This window comes from Lactuca virosa, chromosome 6, assembly GCF_052849685.1.
Source record: "Lactuca virosa cultivar CGN04683 chromosome 6, Lactuca_virosa_CGN04683_v6, whole genome shotgun sequence".
Taxonomy (NCBI): domain Eukaryota; kingdom Viridiplantae; phylum Streptophyta; class Magnoliopsida; order Asterales; family Asteraceae; genus Lactuca; species Lactuca virosa.
In genome coordinates, this window is record NC_136431.1 from 23,925,638 (window position 1) to 23,945,000 (window position 19,363).

General features: G+C 35.2%; 1 protein-coding gene across 1 annotated transcript in view; it reads right to left on the reverse strand.

The window, feature by feature from the left end:
• Positions 1–14,794: 14,794 nt before the first annotated feature.
• The window catches only part of LOC145118937 (auxin-responsive protein IAA28-like), a 13,893-nt gene continuing 9,324 nt past the window's right edge, over positions 14,795–19,363 (reverse strand). The window contains exons 4-5 of the mRNA XM_079054593.1: positions 15,120–15,261; positions 14,795–15,017 (exon numbers count right to left, since the gene is read on the reverse strand). Coding sequence (XP_078910719.1) covers positions 14,948–15,017; positions 15,120–15,261 — 212 coding nt within the window. The 3' untranslated portion in view covers positions 14,795–14,947. The remainder of the gene's footprint in view (positions 15,018–15,119; positions 15,262–19,363) is intronic.

Below are 19,363 nucleotides of genomic sequence, written 5' to 3' on the forward strand. Positions count from 1 at the left end.
CCAATCCATGCCTATAATCACCTTGTTCCCACGCAACGGAATGGGAACCAAGTCCACCAGGTAGCGCTCCTCGAATAGCCTCAGAACACAATCTCTGAAAACTGTCGATGCTCACACCGATCGGTCGTCCGCAATCTCAACCTCTAGTGGGCAATCCAACATACCCGAGGACTCAGGAAACTTCTTGCTAAGCGCAAGAGAAACAACACATGGATTTCATGGAACGATCCTAACGAAACATATCATATGGAACGATCCTAACGAAACATATCATATGGCACATGGAACGATCCTAACGAAACATATCATATGGAACGATCACATGGAACGGTATCCTAACGAAACATATTGATGTGCCTATGCTCACACCGATCGGGTAGCGCCCGAATCAAACAACACATGAAGTGGGATACCGTTCACATGGAACGATCCTAACGAAACATATCATATGGCACATCAATATCATAAGCAACATAAAATAAAGCTAGGGAGAAGAAATCATACCCGTCACCACATCGGGTGCGGCGCGTGCCTCATCGGCAGTCAACTGGAAGGCCCGCCTCCTCACCACTGGAGCCTCGGTCTTGCCCTGCTGGCCATCCGTAATCCGCAAGGTCGCTGGGACTGGCGCCTTCACTGGCGCTGCTGCTATCAACTGGGGGCAATTGGCCTTCTTGTGGCCCCTCTGGTTGCAGTGGAAACACAGCAACTCGGATGTCTGAATAGTGGGTGTAGGGGCGGTACAATCCTTGCTGAAGTGCCCCAACTTGTCGCACTTATAGCAGCCCGACGATCCCAACCTGCACGCTCCCTCATGTGACTTGCCTCATTTCCTGCAGCGGCCTCGGTCCTGCTGGCCTTTCGGCCTAGCGTCTGATCCCTTGGGCTTCTTCCCCGAAGCCCCAGTCGTCTGCCCCTCCTCTACCTTCCTCTTCCGGATATGCTCCAGATCAATCTCCCTCTCCCTTGCCCTGGCAAACATAGAATCTAGGGTAGGGCAAGCTGAAAAACTAACATGCTCCCGAATGTCAGCTCGTAACATGTCATGGTAGCGGGTCCTCCTCATGTCCTCATTTCCCGCATACTGGGGCACCAATAACGCCCTCTCCCGGAACTTGGCGGTGATCTCCGCCACTGTCTCAGTCGTCTATCTCATATCCAGGAACTCCCTGGCCAACTACTGAAGCTCCACTGCAGGTGCGAACTCAGCCCTGAATCGTGTCACAAAATCCGGCCATGTCATAGCCTCAACAGCCGAGGCTCCCAGAGAGTCACCAACCGACTCCCACCAATCTCTGGCCCTGTCTCTCAAACACCCTGCTGCATATCTCACCTTCGACCCCTCGGGGCAGAAGCTAGTCAACTGTGCAGACTCAATGTCTGCAATCCATCGCCTGGCCACAATGGGGTCCTTCGCCCCATGGAAATCCGGCGCACCACGGCCCCTGAAGTCCTTAAAGGACAGTGTGCATGATCCTGACTGGCTGTTCGCCATGTCGCTCCTAAACGCCCTGAGGCGATCCTCCATCAGCTCGATGATCCCCTCCTTGATCGACCCAAAGATGACCGGGGTCGCATCAAGGATGCCTCTAGTGATCTCGGACACGATGAACTCGCGTAGCCTCTCATCCACTGGTTCGGAACCTGAGCCCGAACCCGATCCCTCTCCTGAGCTGCCAACTGCTGGCCTCGGACGTAGTACCACCATTGTGTTGGATTAATGTCTAAGTCCATAACTATATTTGGTATGTACTTGACCCGACCCGGCATGGTCCATTTGGGTTGCACTTCACCGGCATAATTTATATGGATAGTCTTTTGAGAATATATATTTATGATTTATATTAATATATTATAAGTTCTAATATATTAATATGGAATCATATTATTTAATTAGTATTGATCAAGAATTAATTTAGAATTAATTAAGTGATCAAAAAGAACTAATTAAATATGGACTCTTATATATATGGAATGGGCCAAGTTCATTTAGGTTGGGCTAAGCTTTCATGGATGGTCCATGGAGCTTTTAACCCATGATTCCTATGTAAATTAAAGGTCATGGGTATTAGGGTTTACATGGATGTAACCTTAATCCTCCATAATATATAAAGGGGTCCTTGGCTCACAAAATTGGCACAAGTGTGTGAAAATAAGAGTGGGCCGATTTTAGTGTGCATACATATTCTCTCAAGTTCTTCCAAGGTGTTTTGGTGATTTGTGGTTCCATTTGAGGCTTCCACACTATTGGGGTTAAGCTCTTAAAGCTTGAAGACATCAAGCTACATCAAAAGGTATGCCATCTAACTAGAACTTTGTAGTATAGGTGCTTCATAATATGCTAGTTAGGATGAAACCTTGGAATAGTTAATATTTGCATGTATAATAGAGAAAACATAGATCCAAGGTTTATAGGGTTGCATGTACACCATAGGAGTGTTAGAATGCTCAAAACCCAACAGTGGTATCAGAGCAATGGGTTGTTTTCTATTATATTTGATGCAAATGTATTTTTTTTTCAAGTTGAAGGAAAAAAAAGGAAAAAACATGAAGTTTGTCATATTTTAAGATAATTACTTGATTTTATGAAAAACTAATTATTTTTAAAATTTGAGTCACTTTACTATATGAGTTGAATTAGGTCAAATTTAGTAAAAGATAAAATGATATGATTATTTTATTAGTTTTAAAAGTTTGATCTAAATGTTTTAAGGAGTTACATATTTTGTCATAAAATTTTGGAGCTCAAAAGTTTTTTTAAAGTTGTGATCTTAAGGGTTTTTGAAACTTCCATAAGTTATGGATATGAAAGTTTTTTTTAAAAAAAAAAATTTGATTCAAAGTTTTTATGGAGTTACAAAATTTGGTGTTAATGTTTTAAAGAATTCCATAACTTGTTCTTAAGTTATGGAACATGGAAAGTTTCATCATAAAACATCATTAATTCCATAAGTTATGGAATCCAAAGGTTTTCAAGAATTACAAAACTTGCCCTCAAGTTTTGGAATTTGAGAAAAGTTTTTTATGAAAAAAAGAATTGAATTCTAAAACTCTTGGGTTCATAACTTAAACAATTAATTAAATGGTTTTAATTTTGAGTTTAATAATTGGAATTATGATGTTTTGTTGAATAGTTCAAATTAACTTTTATGGATTTTATTAATAGTTAATTAAAGCGTTTAATTAAAAGAGTATTATTAAATCTCTAAATATATGGTTTGAGTTTAATTAAATTAGAAGTCTAGTTTAATTAATAGATTAAACCACCAAGTATTTTAAATGTCTAAAATACACCCTTATACTATTATAATATTAAAAGTTTAATATATTATATGTATAAGAGCAAGTCGTCTTACCATTAGTAGGCATCATTCACGAAGCCGGTCTATAAGGGGGGTATAAGGTTACTGCCTATAAAATGGCAGTTTAATGGGTGTCCACTCTCACTCACCGCTTCCTTGACCGGTGGAGGGTCGTTAGCCGAACAGGTAAGACAAGGACTATAATTCTCCCTTCATTATAAGTATAATGATAAATACTAAGTAACTAAACACTTATAAATTCTCAATCTTAGTTACTTAGGAAAATGTGAATAAGGTGCTAATCCATGAAATTACACTTTGCACTTTGTTTAAGCTGTTAGTGGAGCGTGTGTGGTTAACCGGCACACTAACCTGGACTTAACAAGGTAGGCAAAGGGTAACTTAATGTTTATCATAGTATCGTTGGAGCGTTTGTGGTTAACCGGCACATCGATTGAGGGGTAAATATTAAGGGTACCAAGTATATTTGCATGGTTACTTCACACCTTGTTTTGTGATCCTCGGCATCCCAGTCACAAAACCTGAAGGGCACACTCGAGATTGAAACATGCTATTGAAAAGTTCAATGAATCTCAAAAGAATCTAGGAGTTTCAAAACCAATTAAAACCTAATAATACATTTCGTTTATCTTGGTGGAAATTGGTGAATCGTCATTCACCTACCTTCAAATATTTTATAGCTTGGATTACGGCATCCATCTTCCAAGTTATAAAATAGTTTGTTGGGTCCTAGCCTTAATATATCATATTGGGTGTTATATTAAGGACTTAAATCAACTTTACGTGAATTTCTCCCATTGTTGATGTCTGGTTTAGACAACAATGATCTTCCCAAACCAAGCTTTCCTAATGAATATGACTTCCCGAGTTTGGCTCATGGAAGTCATACTTCTCTTCCTCCACCTCCTCCAATTATTCTCCCTAACCCACAAGTTCAAGGTCACTCAAGCCCTAATGGCAAGCAAGGTCTATGTGTGATCACATCTTAGAGATGAAGTCACATATTGACAAGCCGGGAGAGTTGGGTTTCAAAGTCTTGAGAAAGTTGGATGTTCAATCACTTTCTAAGTCACATAGTGAGTTCCTTTGGGACTACTATGATACAGACTATGACATGAACCTTAATGATCATATCTATTTGCTTGGTGCTGCTGAATCAGCAATGATTTGGAACGATAGTGAAGCAAATTTGATTAGAAGATCAACTTCCCAAAAACTTTATGGACAGTGACAATGGTGACACTGGAAATCCAGAAAAAGCATTCTCTTCCCAATGGAAAGGGATTGGCCATAGTCAACCCGGTTGACCAAATGGTAAAGAGAAAGGCTAAGTCTGAGATAGTCCCATTACCAAAGGGTCCATATGTTTATTTTGCCAAAGGAAAATTTACCTAAGGATGTTAAAGTCAATAAGTTTGACTCTACATCAGGTATAGCCCATTATCTAACTCTGTTAAGTTCTATTCTGAGATCCTCATTACATGATGTGACTGGGTCACATGTTGATGTTTTAAGAATCAAAGAATAGAGAGAAATCTTAAAGGAAGTATATGCTGATTCTGATCACGAAGGTGGATTTCGATCGCATCAGAATTTTGAGCAGTTGCTTAAGAAGTTATGATATATTGCTAAGGAATAGATAACAACAATTTTCCATGTGGATTGTAAGGATAAGTTTTTCCGCAAAGTTTTAAAATAAAAGAAAATTGTTTAATTTTATTTATTTGAAGTATCCTTACAATGGCATTTGTGGAAAATTGTTGCTTATATGATTCCACTGACAGCAATATTGGAAAATGGATTTGATTCTTTCATTTGTGGTAGTGTCTAAATTTACCAAATCAGGAAAGTTCCTCATCACCCAAGTTTCAATTGGACCGAAACTTGGAATCATGCAAGTTGAATAGTATAATGAATGAGAACTTTCAAGCATTGGAAAATCAAGACTAATTACTTGTTCACATGGATGTGTGAGTCAAGTGAAGGACTAAAGGGATCGAGTACACATTCTTGTGCACTGGTCATGTCCACCACAAAGCTCGTTAAGACTATTTGATTTACTAAAGTTTAGTAAATATGGTTATACTTACAAGTTTAAGTATAATTCTGAAACATTGGAAAAGTCTCAATGTATGGCAGTACGAATGGGAAGAATCAAATTAGGCAGAAAGATAAAAGTTTCTCAAATCTGAAAAGGTGGGAGAGTACTTTAGTATCATGTTTGTGATCATCTTAATGATTTAGAAATCATATCACAATTAGTCCTCTAAAGGTCATCTTAGTGCATTCTTATGACTAAGAAGAGGAGTCATGAATTGTTGAAATGGTTAGATCAGGAAGATGAGTCATACTTCGTTCCAAAACAATTCTTAGAGTCATACTCCAAGATTGTAACTTGAGTGACATATCTTAAAGAAAGGTTTAAAACACTTGTCAAATGTAAGAGTAAAAGTGTCCTACTCTTGTACATTTGAAATTGGTAAGTTGTGATGTTTTGGATAAAACAAAGACCAACTAAGGCCAATTGTGTGAAGTGTTTGTCTTGATAAAGAATCCGCACTATCTCTTGAATATTTTGCAAGATAGTCTTATATGTCAAGAGGATAGTGGGAGTCTTAAAGATCCTAAAAAGAATTTCAAGAACTAATAAAGAATAAAACCTGAGGTTCTTCACTAGCACACGACTTGAGGTTTATAACCTATCGTGTTGACATATTCTGTGCCCATTCCAGTTAAAGTTGGCTTTGCATAGGAGTTCTGAAAGTTCTCAATTGGTTGCATAACAACTTGGAAGCAATGGCAGGCACTGTACTGCCAGGTGGCAAGAAGTTAAGATTGCATAAGTTCAGTCCATATGAGTTTGGATTTGTCATTATCCTTGTCTTATGACTATGGTTTTGACGATTCACATGGATAAGAACACATACACCATAAAATCTAATGGTCATAAGGTTTCTCTCCGATTCATGAAAATGATGGTGAGGAAACACTTCCACCAAGTAGATTTGAAGCAGATGGCAAAAGGTCTAAACAATTGAGACTATGATTACGGCATCCTTTTTCATAGTTCTGAAATTGTTTAGACACACATGCATGATATCTAAGGAAAGGTGTATGATTTTGATAAAGTTTTATCAAAGCATCTCGTATCAGAAATCTGAACTTTGGTAAGAAAGTCAATAAAGTATTGATTTCTAGAAGTCCAGCTGATTTCTGAGTACATGTCAAACCTAGTGGGAGCATAAGTGTTATGCTAATAATCATCATGTTAGTGGGAGCATGATAATTATTGTTAGTGTTGCAAGTTAGCAATGTTAATTATAGAAAACAAAAGTTTCAATTCGTGAGGCTGCAGGGATTGAAAAAGTTGTTTTGCTATAATTAAGGGAGAGGATATACTTCATTTCAGTTCTAAAGGCTTATATTGAGACCTTAATCATCTTTAGTCAAGAATATATATATATATATATATGAATTTCATGTTGGATTGGTTCAACTTAAGGAAATTCTATATATTGTGTTCTCAAAATTCAATTATGATTACGGCATCCCTCTTCATAGTCAAATTTTGAAAACATGGCAAATAAAAATATTGTAGCAAAAGACTGGTCTAGAATCATGTCTTTATGTGAGACATCATGAATCGTGTACCATTTGCTTTGGGTGCAGGATCGATTGCATGTGCTATAATATTTTTCATTTCTAAATTTTTCCAAATGCCCAGAGGCATTAAGAAGGGAAAAGGTCTAGAATTGGATATGACTAAAATGATTAAGAAATTGTCGAGGACAATCTGAGGTTTACCAAAGATTGGTTGCTCAGGGACAGTTGGAAGTATAGTGCTAATTTTGGAAGGACCATATTGACATATTCTGAAAAGTGGCATCTCTTATTCATAAGTGATAGTCAAAATTAGAGTATGGAGTTGTCTCCATAGGTGGAAGTTATCTGTGTAAGATTAGAAAACTTAATGCAAGAAGCATGTCCAAAGCAATGTACTTTGAATATGAGACTTAGTTTCCATGGAGTTGATCTCCATTGGAATACCTTATAATGACTGTTGACAAGTCTTTGTGACTTTGTACATATTCGTTACAGGAGGGTCAGTGCATATAAGTTTAAAATCTAAACAGATTTCGATAAATGATAGGAATTTGAAATTCTCACATTTTTCGATAAGGATTTGGGAGAGTGAAATTAGAATCATTGAAATTATGTTCAATTGGTTTATTTCACAAAGTAAGGATCATAGACAAACATAGAGTGCATACTTGGTGTATGGCAAAGCTATTGTTTAAGAAAAACATAGTGTACATGCTTGGAGCATGGGACAACTAGTGTTTTTAATTCAAGTATAAAGTTGATAAAACCGAAACAATGAATAATGAGTAATTAGTATGGTGATAAATAAAAGTGTTTATTTATATTCATAGGGTTTGATACCATATTTGATTCATTTATTCTTGTGTTTCACTTTGCATGTTTTGACTTCCAGAATAACTAAGTCGCTCTTCCTGAATGATTAAGTTATTCAAACCATCCACAGTCGGTCATATGTTGGAAGTAGATATGAATCAAGACTGTCATGGGTTGGTTTGTAGAGGTCCAAGTTGGTGGACAAAGTGGTGCTACAACACTCATGAGTGCTCATAAGTTCTGAGTATTGGATTCAACCCGCGCTCATTTGAATCACTTCATGGATTTTATCACGAGTGATCATGAGACGATAATATCTTATATTCTTCAAACCTAGAGATATGAGTTGTTACTATGAGTTGGTTATACATTGATTGCACGAAAACGCATTTGGTAACTCGATGTTATAAAACGTGCCTTTGTGTATGATTCAACAAGTAGTAGAACAAGCCATATGAGTCGAAGTTTATCCATTCCTTTTACCTTCGGGATAAAAGCGATATCTGTGGGCCCCTCGATGATTTAGCGATGACACATGTGAGTGCTTGGCCAAGCCAGGACTGATTTGATTTGTTCAATCAGTCAGTCATCATAAATCGAAAATTAGGAAACAACAAATGGACAGAGAGAATGATTATAATCCATGTCTCAGTCCATATGATATCTAGAATGGAGGAATATATGATCCCTTATCTAATGGACAAGTCATTGACAAGGTCAGAGTTCGACAGCGGCTTTAAGAGCTACGATTGCCAGTTAGGTTTTGAAGTCATACTCAATAATAGTTTTAGACTTATCCAAATGGGAGATTGTTGGATTAATGTCTAAGTCCATAACTATATTTGGTATGTACTTGACCCGACCCGGCATGGTCCATTTGGGTTGCACTTCACCGGCACAATTTATATGGATAGTCTTTTGAGAATAGTATATTTATGATTTATATTAATATATTATAAGTTCTAATATATTAATATGGAATCATATTATTTAATTAGTATTGATCAAGAATTAATTTAGAATTAATTAAGTGATCAAAAAGAACTAATTAAATATGGACTCTTATATATATGGAATGGGCCAAGTTCATTTAGGTTGGGCTAAGCTTTCATGGATGGTCCATGGAGCTTTTAACCCATGGATCCTATGTAAATGAAAGGTCATGGGTATTAGGGTTTACATGGATGTAACCCTAATCCTCCATAATATATAAAGGGGTCCTTGGCTCACAAAATTGGCACAAGTGTGTGAAAATAAGAGTGGGCCGATTTTAGTGTGCATATATATTCTCTCAAGTTCTTCCAAGGTGTTTTGGTGATTTGTGATTCCATTTGAGGCTTCCACACTATTGGGGCTAAGCTCTTAAAGCTTGAAGACATCAAGCTACATCAAAAGGTATGTTATCTAACTAGAACTTTGTAGTATAGGTGCTTCATAATATGCTAGTTAGGATGAAACCTTGGAATAGTTAATATTTGCATGTATAATAGAGAAAACATAGATCCAAGGTTTATAGGGTTGCATGTACACAATAGGAGTGTTAGAATGCTCAAAACCCAACACATTCTGCAATACATAATGACAACCGACAGTGATACTGATACATCTAGAGGGATCACATCCATCACAAGTTCCCTGGTCTTGCCTCAGCCTTCCTCGATTCAAGTACGGATCCTCTGCTTCCGGTAGTACGGGCCCATACTACCTTCCACATCTATCCGTACTTTCCTCAAGAACTGCCTTGACTCCACCAAGTCCCTTCTACTGGCACTAATAGCTGCTATTCTCTTCCTAGGCTTGCCCTAGGGTAATCACCAATCCAAACTCAGTCCTCAGCTACTGAAGGTATTCTCATGATGCCAATTAGCCGCTACCTGAACACCATCACATGCGACGAGGCTCGGATAATCCTTCGGGTAAGGGATACGTCCCTACAACGGTTAGACTCAAACGAGAGCTGCGCAATAGGGCCAATTCTAGCACTCTGAGATTATTCAACCCTGATCACATGTGACTTAACGTATTCACCTAATGGCTAACTCCCATCACTCAGAGTCCCACAAAGCACAAAGCAAGTAGCATTTCGACGAAAGGAAACCTAACCACATAATCCAAATATAATGCTCTATCCTCTACTCAGGAATCTATACTAGCATGCCATTCATAAGGCTCATACACATATAACAGGCACATAAGGCATCCTCCTAGATCCTTAGTCCTAATCTAGCATGCTGTTCTACTGAACTGATAATCATAACATAAACTTGTATGGGTACTTTGGGGAAAAACTAACTTGAGATCGGCCGGTCGCGCACATCACACACCTTGTTCTTTCTTAACACTTTTAACTTAGCTTTTAGAAAACCATTTTCTTTGTAAAAACCTTTTAATTCCTCGGTTTGAGTCCAGACACCCCCGAGGGTGTGTCCGAATCCCTCAAACCAAGGCTCTGATACCAACTTGTAACATCCCAAATTTCGAGTCCAAAAATTTCATTTTAATTAACTAAGTATAAAACATTCATGAGAAAACTACGTGAAAATATATCGTTTCGTAAATCAATATAACATGTCTGGAAACCCAAATCATAAAGTAGCAACATGTCAGAGTACAATCCCAGAATATCTCAAGTGTGGAAAATCAATGTGTGTGTGTAATGTGCTGCTACCGCGCCAGCTCCTTCCCCTTTGATGAAGAGGTACCTGAAACCAAAACTGTAAACTGTAAGCACGAAGCTTAGTGAGTTCCCCCATCGTACCGCATACCATACAATCACATAACATACATATACTGTCAGGCATATCTGGGTGCCCGACCTACCCCTTCGGTCCTCTCGACCGGATAATGCCTAGCATATCTGGGTGCTGGCCTCCCCTTCGGTCCTCTCGACCGGATACTGCCTAGCATATCTGGGTGCTGGCCTCCCCTTCGGTCCTCTCGAACGGATACTGCCTAGCATATCTGGGTGTTGGCCTCCCCTTCGGTCCTCTCGACCGGATATTGGGGACTATTTCACCCCTCTACTACTACCACATAACATATAACACATAATCATATTCTATATAGCATGACTGGGTATGACTACCCCCTTCGGCCCTATCGACCGGAAATCTTGGGGACTATCTCCCCTACTGCTACTAGCATATAACATCATATCATACTAGCACATAACACATCAGGTAGTAGCAAACTTAGATGAATATCACAAAGACAATCATCTAACATACAACTCCTACTAGTGGGCCGGCATTCTGGCCGTAGACCCACCGCTACTGGAAGGTAACTCACCTTGAACGAAGCTGCTGATAATCTGCGCGGGGAAAATCTCTGTCTGCTGCTGCTCCGGAAATCCTCCGGCTATAATCCCCACAAAAACACTTAGTCAGAGTATGATATCTATTCTTAGGGTAAAATGACCATTTTATCCCTGACCAAGTCCAAGACAAAGTCAAAGTCAACTTCCAGTTGACCCGACTCGCCGAGTTGGGCCGCCAACTCGTCGAGTCCCTATCCTTTCATCTGACCTTCTTCACGCCTCTACTCGTCGAGTTTGGCAACGACTCGACGAGTTCTCCTTCTAGAACAACCCTGGATGAACCTTCATCCGACTCGCCGAGTTGTATGAACAACTCGTCGAGTTCATCTCCTTCCTATAAACAAGTCATGTCCTCGACTCGCCGAGTTGTATGAACAACTCGTCGAGTTCATCCTCAAGAGTTGGGAGATTGCCTTGGACTCGCCGAGTCTGTTCATGTACTCACCGAGTCCTATGAACTCCAGGACTATGGCTTATCCCAATACGTTGGGTCACTCCTCCGGACCCTCTAAAACCTTTCCAGCACTCCACTGGGTCTCCTTGACCCATAACAGAAAAGGGAAGTCTAACCTCGGACTCGTCGAGTCCCAAGAACGACTCGCCGAGTCGATACAGTCCAAGTCTTATTTCTTCGATTTCTGGTGTATAACTCTTGTCCAAATGATAGATCTAGGTCCCTAAACTCGATCTAGCACGTAAAGTTACGAACTTTACGTGCATGCATCGGACTTTGAGTCTAAAAGGCTCTAAAAGAGACTCTTGGGTTGCATGGGGGCTTCCATGGGTGCAAAAGCAGCCCCTTTCTGCCTCGTAATTCCTCCCTGGACCTAGATCCGAAGCCTCAACCCCCAACTATGCTTGCAATCATGGTTGGTTACCAAGAATGGCTTATAAAAGCCCTAAATCTCCCCAAAAAGGGATATAGCAAAACAACAAGCAAGGTATCGACTTTATACCTTCTGTGAACTGCAAATGGTGCACAAACTTGAACTCCCTTGGTCTCCTCTTGATTCCTCTAGGCTTTTCCTTCTCCTTTGAGTTCAAAATCACCAAAAAGCACCACAAATGCCTTAGCTCTTTATACAAACGACTAGGGTTTGCTATGGGGGTTTTCTGGAAGCAATAGGGATGAAGGGTGGCTGAATGAGATGTTTAAATAGGGTGCAAACCCTTAGATTAGGGTTTTGTCCAGTCAGAGTCTACTCGTCGAGTCTGGAAGCCGACTCGACGAGTCCGTCATTTAAATCCCCTATCAAATCCGTTTCTACTCGACGAGTTGGTCCTTCAACTCGCCGAGTCCCAGGCCAAAAATGCAAAATACTTAAATAAAATACATACCAGGAACCAGGTGCTACAGTTAACATGGACGTCCGCGGTTGAGTACACAAACAAGACCTACTGTTCCGCCTACTCAAGATCCAACGACTCAATATCCTCGTAGACATAGTTTTGCGATGTCTATGTCAGATTATAATGGGTCTAATCAGTTTGATTTAAACCAGGAACCAGAGAGGCACAATACATTTTCGTTTCAAGAACCTTCAACATTTTATTCAAATTCACTTATGAGTGAAATTCCAAATGAATTTCATCCATTTGTTACAAACATTGAAGATGTGGAGGGAGATGGAAATTGTGGATTTCGGGCAATAGCTGTCTCCCTCGGGTATTGTCAAAATTATTGGCGTCAAATCCGCTCAGACTTATACAACGAGTTGTTAGAAAATTGGGGACGATATGCAATGATTTTTCAGGATGATATAAACAACGTACGACACTCGTTGAGTTTAACTGGATTTGGTTCTGCACAAAGTGAATATTGGTTAATTATGTCGGATACTGGATTCCTCATCGCTAATAAGTATGGCGTAATTGTCTAATTTTTAGTCAAACAAGGTTCGTCGACCTGTTTTCCACTTTGGCATGGTCCGCAAGATATTTCACATCATAGATCTATTGTTATCGCCTTCGTTTATAATGGTCATTACGTAAAAGTTGATTTACAAGAATTACATCCAATGCCTACAATTTTGTCACTTTGGCGTCACCACAGATCAGAACGTGCCGCTGGATGGGAAATACTGTATAATGCTCGACTTAATGCATATATTCCATCGAATGCACCACATAATAATTGTAATATTCATGTAGTTAATGTCCCTGATAATTAATAAAATTAAAATATGACATTGTTTGACGAAACGGTGGTAATTGAAAATGATAATTTTATTTGTTATAGTAGTAAAAAAAATATCATATTATATTTTTTATTGTTCGTTTAATTGTTTGTGATCGTTATTTTTTATTGTTCGAAACGTAAACAAACTCGAATTTAAACCGAAAAGTTTATAAAAAAAACCATGTAATTTAAAAAAAAATAATAACAAAAGAAAGGTTAACCACCTTGAATTATACCGAAAAATATATAAAAATAAACACGTAAAAATAGTTTTTTTTAAGTTAACGAATGAAAATTATTAATAAAAATAAAATTATGTATAATACGACGTTACCAAAAAGGGTCATTCATGCAAGTTTTGGAAACCACAGAAACCATATTCGTAAAAAAAAATATCAGGAACTGGCTTTGTGACTTTTAGTAAACCATAAGGACCATTTTTGTAATTTTGATATATATATATATATATATATATATATATATATATATATATATATATATATATATATATATAATTAATTTGAAAAAAAAAATTATATGAAATCTATACAAACTCTATTAAAATAAAGAACAAATAAAATTGTTATATAATAATAATAATAATAATAATAATAAACTGTTAAAAGAAAAAAAGAAAAAGGAAGAATAAGTTAGTGTTTTTATATGAAATAAGGACTAAAAGTGTAATATTCATAAACTATAGGGATACAATCTATTAATTTTTAAATTAGTGAATAAAACTGAAAATCAAACCAAAGTATAAGGACCATTTCTGTAATTTACTCTAAAAAAACATTAAAATAATTTTGAAATCACTGACCGTTAATCTGTCATTCGTATATATTCCATCATTACATTTTTAATATTATTTTAATTAAGTTTACTATTAAAGGTTTTTAATAAGTCGTTTTGACTTTTTTTCGGGTGTATTTTAAATCCCCCGTTAAGTTAGCTTTAGAGTTTAGATTGTGGTTTGGGGTCAATCAGAGAAAGTGGTGTGTAAGAGTCGTCGACGTCGGTCAATGGAAGACGAAGCAGTGATTAACGGAGGTCCAGTGAGTGGTGAGTGGTGACAATAGAGTCTTCATTAATGGTTTAGAGAGAGAGAGAATAGGTAAAATGGATGATGGTAATCGGGAATGAGTAAGGGGTGAGACCCTTTTGTTTTTAATAATATTTTTAATGAATAAATAAGAAATAAATAATTAACAAATGAAAAAGATATAAAAAGGCAATAGAGTCTTTTTAGATATGGTAGGGACCAAACGCACAACAAAATTACATCTTAGGAACCGTCCCACTTAACCAAAAAAAAAATAGGAACCAAAAGCGTAAATTACCCCAAACCATAAGAACAATTCACGTAATTTAGATTTTTGAAAATCCGATTTTTTTGGACGTTTTGAATCTTGAGTTTGTTTTTTATTATTTTCGGAAATTTCTCAAGCTAAAGTGGCTCGCGATGATAAGAACAATAAGTTTGAACTAAAAAATTTCCATTTAAAGACTTGATCTGCCCTCCCATTTACATGCAACTTATTAGGCAAATATCAACAACTCAAATACACATTAATGCATTAACTAGCACTATTTTGTTTCAATTTTTCAACAAAAATGAGAACTTTTACTACATAAACCATTTTGTAACAATTTTTTAATCTGACAAAACTGAATAATATATTAATGGATTGATGTTACTTGTGATCTATCCTTTTATAGATGGAAAACAGACAATTCACATGTTTTCAACACACGAAGCCTCTTTACCGAACATAAAAACATGCTGCACAAAAACGTTTATTGATCGTATTAGTAAATCATTTCTAGGCCGCGAGTCACATTAAAAAGTTAAATGAAAGCCAAAAAAAAAAACAACTATTCTTACTCCCAAGGAACATCGCCAACAAGAATTCTATCTCCTTCATTATCCTCGTAGACTAGCGTGAACTCTCCGTTTCCATCCAACAATCCCATTGTTGTTGCGTCTTTTTGCTTATTCGTTATACTGGAAGAAGCATCTCCTTGAGCTACAGACCAAATATTTTCACTCGACTATATATATATATATATATATATATATATATATATATATATATATATATATATATATATATATATATATATATGGAAAAATTCAATAGCAAACCATAATTATTGGTTCTTCAAGGAACCAAATCTTTTTTTCAATTTCTAGACCTTATTCTTTATCGAAAAAAAAATCTAAAAATATCTAAATTCATATATTAACATTGTGAATGTGAAAAATATTTTTCGGATTCACCGTGTGAATCCGGATTCACATTGTGAATTTTCAAAGATTCACATTGTGAATTTGACATAAAAAAAAATCGAATTTGATATCATTGGAAAAATGATAAAAAGTTATGAATTTCTGTATTTTTAGTTTTATCTTTTTGATAAAAAATAAGTTCTAAAAGTTGAAAAAAAGATTGGTTTCATGGTTCCTTGGTTAATTATGGTTCTCCATTGAACCTCACCATATATATATATATATATATATATATATATATATATATATATATATATATATATATATATATATATATATATATATATATATGTGTGTGTGTGTGTGTGTGTGTGTGTGTGGTGAGTTTCAATAGAGAACCATAATTAACCAAGGAACCAATCGTGAGCGTCGGAAATCATAACGATCAACGGCCAAGGAAATAGATGTACACTTTTACATTTGACGCACACACACCGGATTATACCAAAAAATTCACCCTTTACAAAAAAAACCCACCACTTTTTTTCATTTAAAATTTTTTTAGGCCATCTTTTTTATCAAAAAAAAAAAACTGAATATACCGTTGTTCACGATTTTTCATCATCTTTCCATGAAAATCCATGATGATATATAAAAAACAAACTTTGTTTTTTCGAAAAAAACTCACTTTATTTTCTTTGATGAAAAAAGTTAAGGTCTAGTTTTTTATAGAAAAAAAATTAATAAATATATCAAAATTCATATTTGTTGTACTTTTTAAACATAGATTCATATTCATGTTAAAAAAAAACGATATTTCAGTTCAGATTCACATTGTGAACCTGTTCAGATTCATATTGTGAACCTGTTCATATTTACATTGTGAACTTCCTCAGATTCACAGTGTGCATAATAATAAGTCAGATTCACAGTGTGAATCTGAACTGATCGGAGCTTTTTCACATTGTGAATGTTAAAATTTGAAATATTTACAGTTTAGATTCACAGTGTGAATCTACACTGATCGATGTTTTTTTTTTCTGTAAACTTTCTCGGATTCACAGTGTGCATAATAGTAATTCAGATTCACAATGTGACTCTGAACTGTTCGACATTTTTCATATTGTGAATGTTAAAAATTGAAATATTTACAATTTAGATTCACAGTGTGAATCTACACTCTTCGAGGTTTTTTTTTTTAAAATCGGTGTTGATGTTTATTAATAGAGTATAAAAAATTAATATTTTTGGTATAATTAGTTTTTTTTTATAAAAATAAACTTAAATATTGAAAAAACTAAGAAAAGTAAGTAGGTTTTTTTCGAAAAAAAAAGTTCGTTTTTTATATATATCATCATGGATCTCTATGGAAAGAGGACGAAAAATCGTGAACAACGGTATATTCGGTTTTTTTTTGATAAAAAACTTGGCCTAAAAAAAATTTTAAATGAAAAAAACGAAGTGGGTTTTGTTATAATCCGGTACATATGCATCCATTATAAAAGTTTACAACTCTTCATTTTGACGTTGATCGCTTTAAATTCTTACGCTTTGGATTGGTTCTTTGGTTTCTTGATTAATAATGGTTCTCTATTGAACTTTTTTTTTCTCTCTCTCTCTCTCTCTCTCTCTCTCTATATATATATATATATATATATATATATATATATATATATATATATATATATATATATATATACACATACACACAGGGGCGGACCTTAGTGGAGCCTGGGGGGTCCCGGGCCACTGCTCAATTTCCGACGCGTAGTGTAAAATTTATTTATTTATTTATTTATTTTGTTTTTTCTATTAGGTGCACTGGCTTAAACTACGAGGGACACCTCTACTAAAACATTATGCGTCCGCCACTGTGTGTGTGTATATATATATATATATGATCGGGAGAAAACTCAAAAAATGGTGAGAACTACGAGGACAAATCTGTAACGTTAGTTTGAAAAAAATTAAAGGTTAAGATTCCTTGTGAAAAAATAATCAAGTGTTAAAAGCTGAAGGGGTAATTATGAAAATAATGTAAAAGGTGCAGGTACCAATAAAATATGAGGGTTAAATTTGTTAGTGGTGAACATAATAACCGAAAAACCAAACCAAAACCAAATTAATCGATATAACCAAACCATTTTAAAAACCGTTGGTTCGGTTTCTAATTTTTGTTAACCGATAACTAATGGTTCGGTTATGGTTTTATAGGGTAACCGAACCATTATTAACCGAACCGCTAACTTTATATTTTAATATATAAAAATTATAGATTATATATAAAATAATATAGTCAAACTTATTTAAGACCCATTAGATTTTCAAAATATAATTCATTAATTCTCACTTATCAGAAGACGTACAAGCAATCAAACCATCAAAGGTTGATCACGTAGACGCACACAATCTTCCAATCATGTATTGAGTTAGATTATTGATTAATGTAGTAATTCATAATCGACTAATTCTACAATTTGTAAACATTATTCACAATTAGTTTTATCTTCACATTCATAATCCTAATCGGAGGCTTCTCACACCATCAATCCAAATCTGAGATTGTTTTGACTTTATAGTTCTGTTGGAAGGATTTTTTGACTGTATAATCAAAACTTCTAGGTAAGTTAAGTTTTTGGTTCTTCTTGACTTTGTGATACATTAAGAATGTATATATTTTTTTGGCTTTTTTAGTTTACTGTTTTTGACTTATGTATATGAGTGATTAGATTATTTTATCCAGATAACACATAATATGAATATTTGGCTATTTTATTTTATAGTTTTTGATTTAATCGCATTGAACGTGTATGAATGTTTGACTTTTTTTAATGTTAATATCAATTATCAATATATGAAATTATTAATGTCAATTTTGTTTAATCGTTTATATTTTTATTAAATGTTTTTGATTTTGAATGTGACTATGTGTTATCTCACTCTGAGTATGAAAGGTACACATTTTATTCTATTACTACAACTTAGGTTATAAAAATTGGCGCCGAGGACTTTTTTGTATTCTATTTTTTATGACAATATACTTTCACCATTTATATTATTTTGAACATTAGGGTTAACAAATATTAACCATTAACCAAAATCGTTAACCGACAAAAACCATTAACCATAATCAATATTAACCATACCCAATGGCTACCAAAATGCATTAACCAATCATAATGGTTATGGTTCGGTTTTGATCAATAACCGAACCAAACCGCTCCATACACACCCCAAAAATTTGTAATGCAATATTTGTTTCATTCCTACATGTGAAACGAATTTGGAGGTACCATACACCAATGAGGGTTATATTTTTAATTTTTTTATTTAGTTTTTTGCAATAACTTTTTATTTTCTTTGAAAAAAATCTGAAAAAATCAAAGTTTTTAAAATTAATTTCTCTACAAAATGAGCATAATCATGAAAATTTGATAATTTTTTTTTTACTTTTTCTTATAAAAAAACACCAGAAAAAAATTCTCCAAAAATCATGAAAATTTAACGGATACTTCTACTCATTATACTAGTGACTCTGTAAAAGAATTTTTCAATAAATGTTTTTGAAGTATTTATCATTTATTTCAAGATATATTAGTTTATTAACAAAAAAAATGTTGAACATAATATGATACAAAATATGATGATTCAAAATATTTATAATTCAAAAAAAACTTTTGATTTAACTTGTTTATGGTCCTTAATTTGTTATGATCTAAAAATATTTAGACTCAAATATTTTATAATCTTCAATTATATTTTTTATGATTCAAAATTAAATCATTCAAAATATATAATGATCCATACTTTTTTTGAATAAAAAGTATATTTAATTGAATATATTATTGATCCAAATTTATATGATTCAAAAATTATTTGATTCCAAATTTTATGATTCA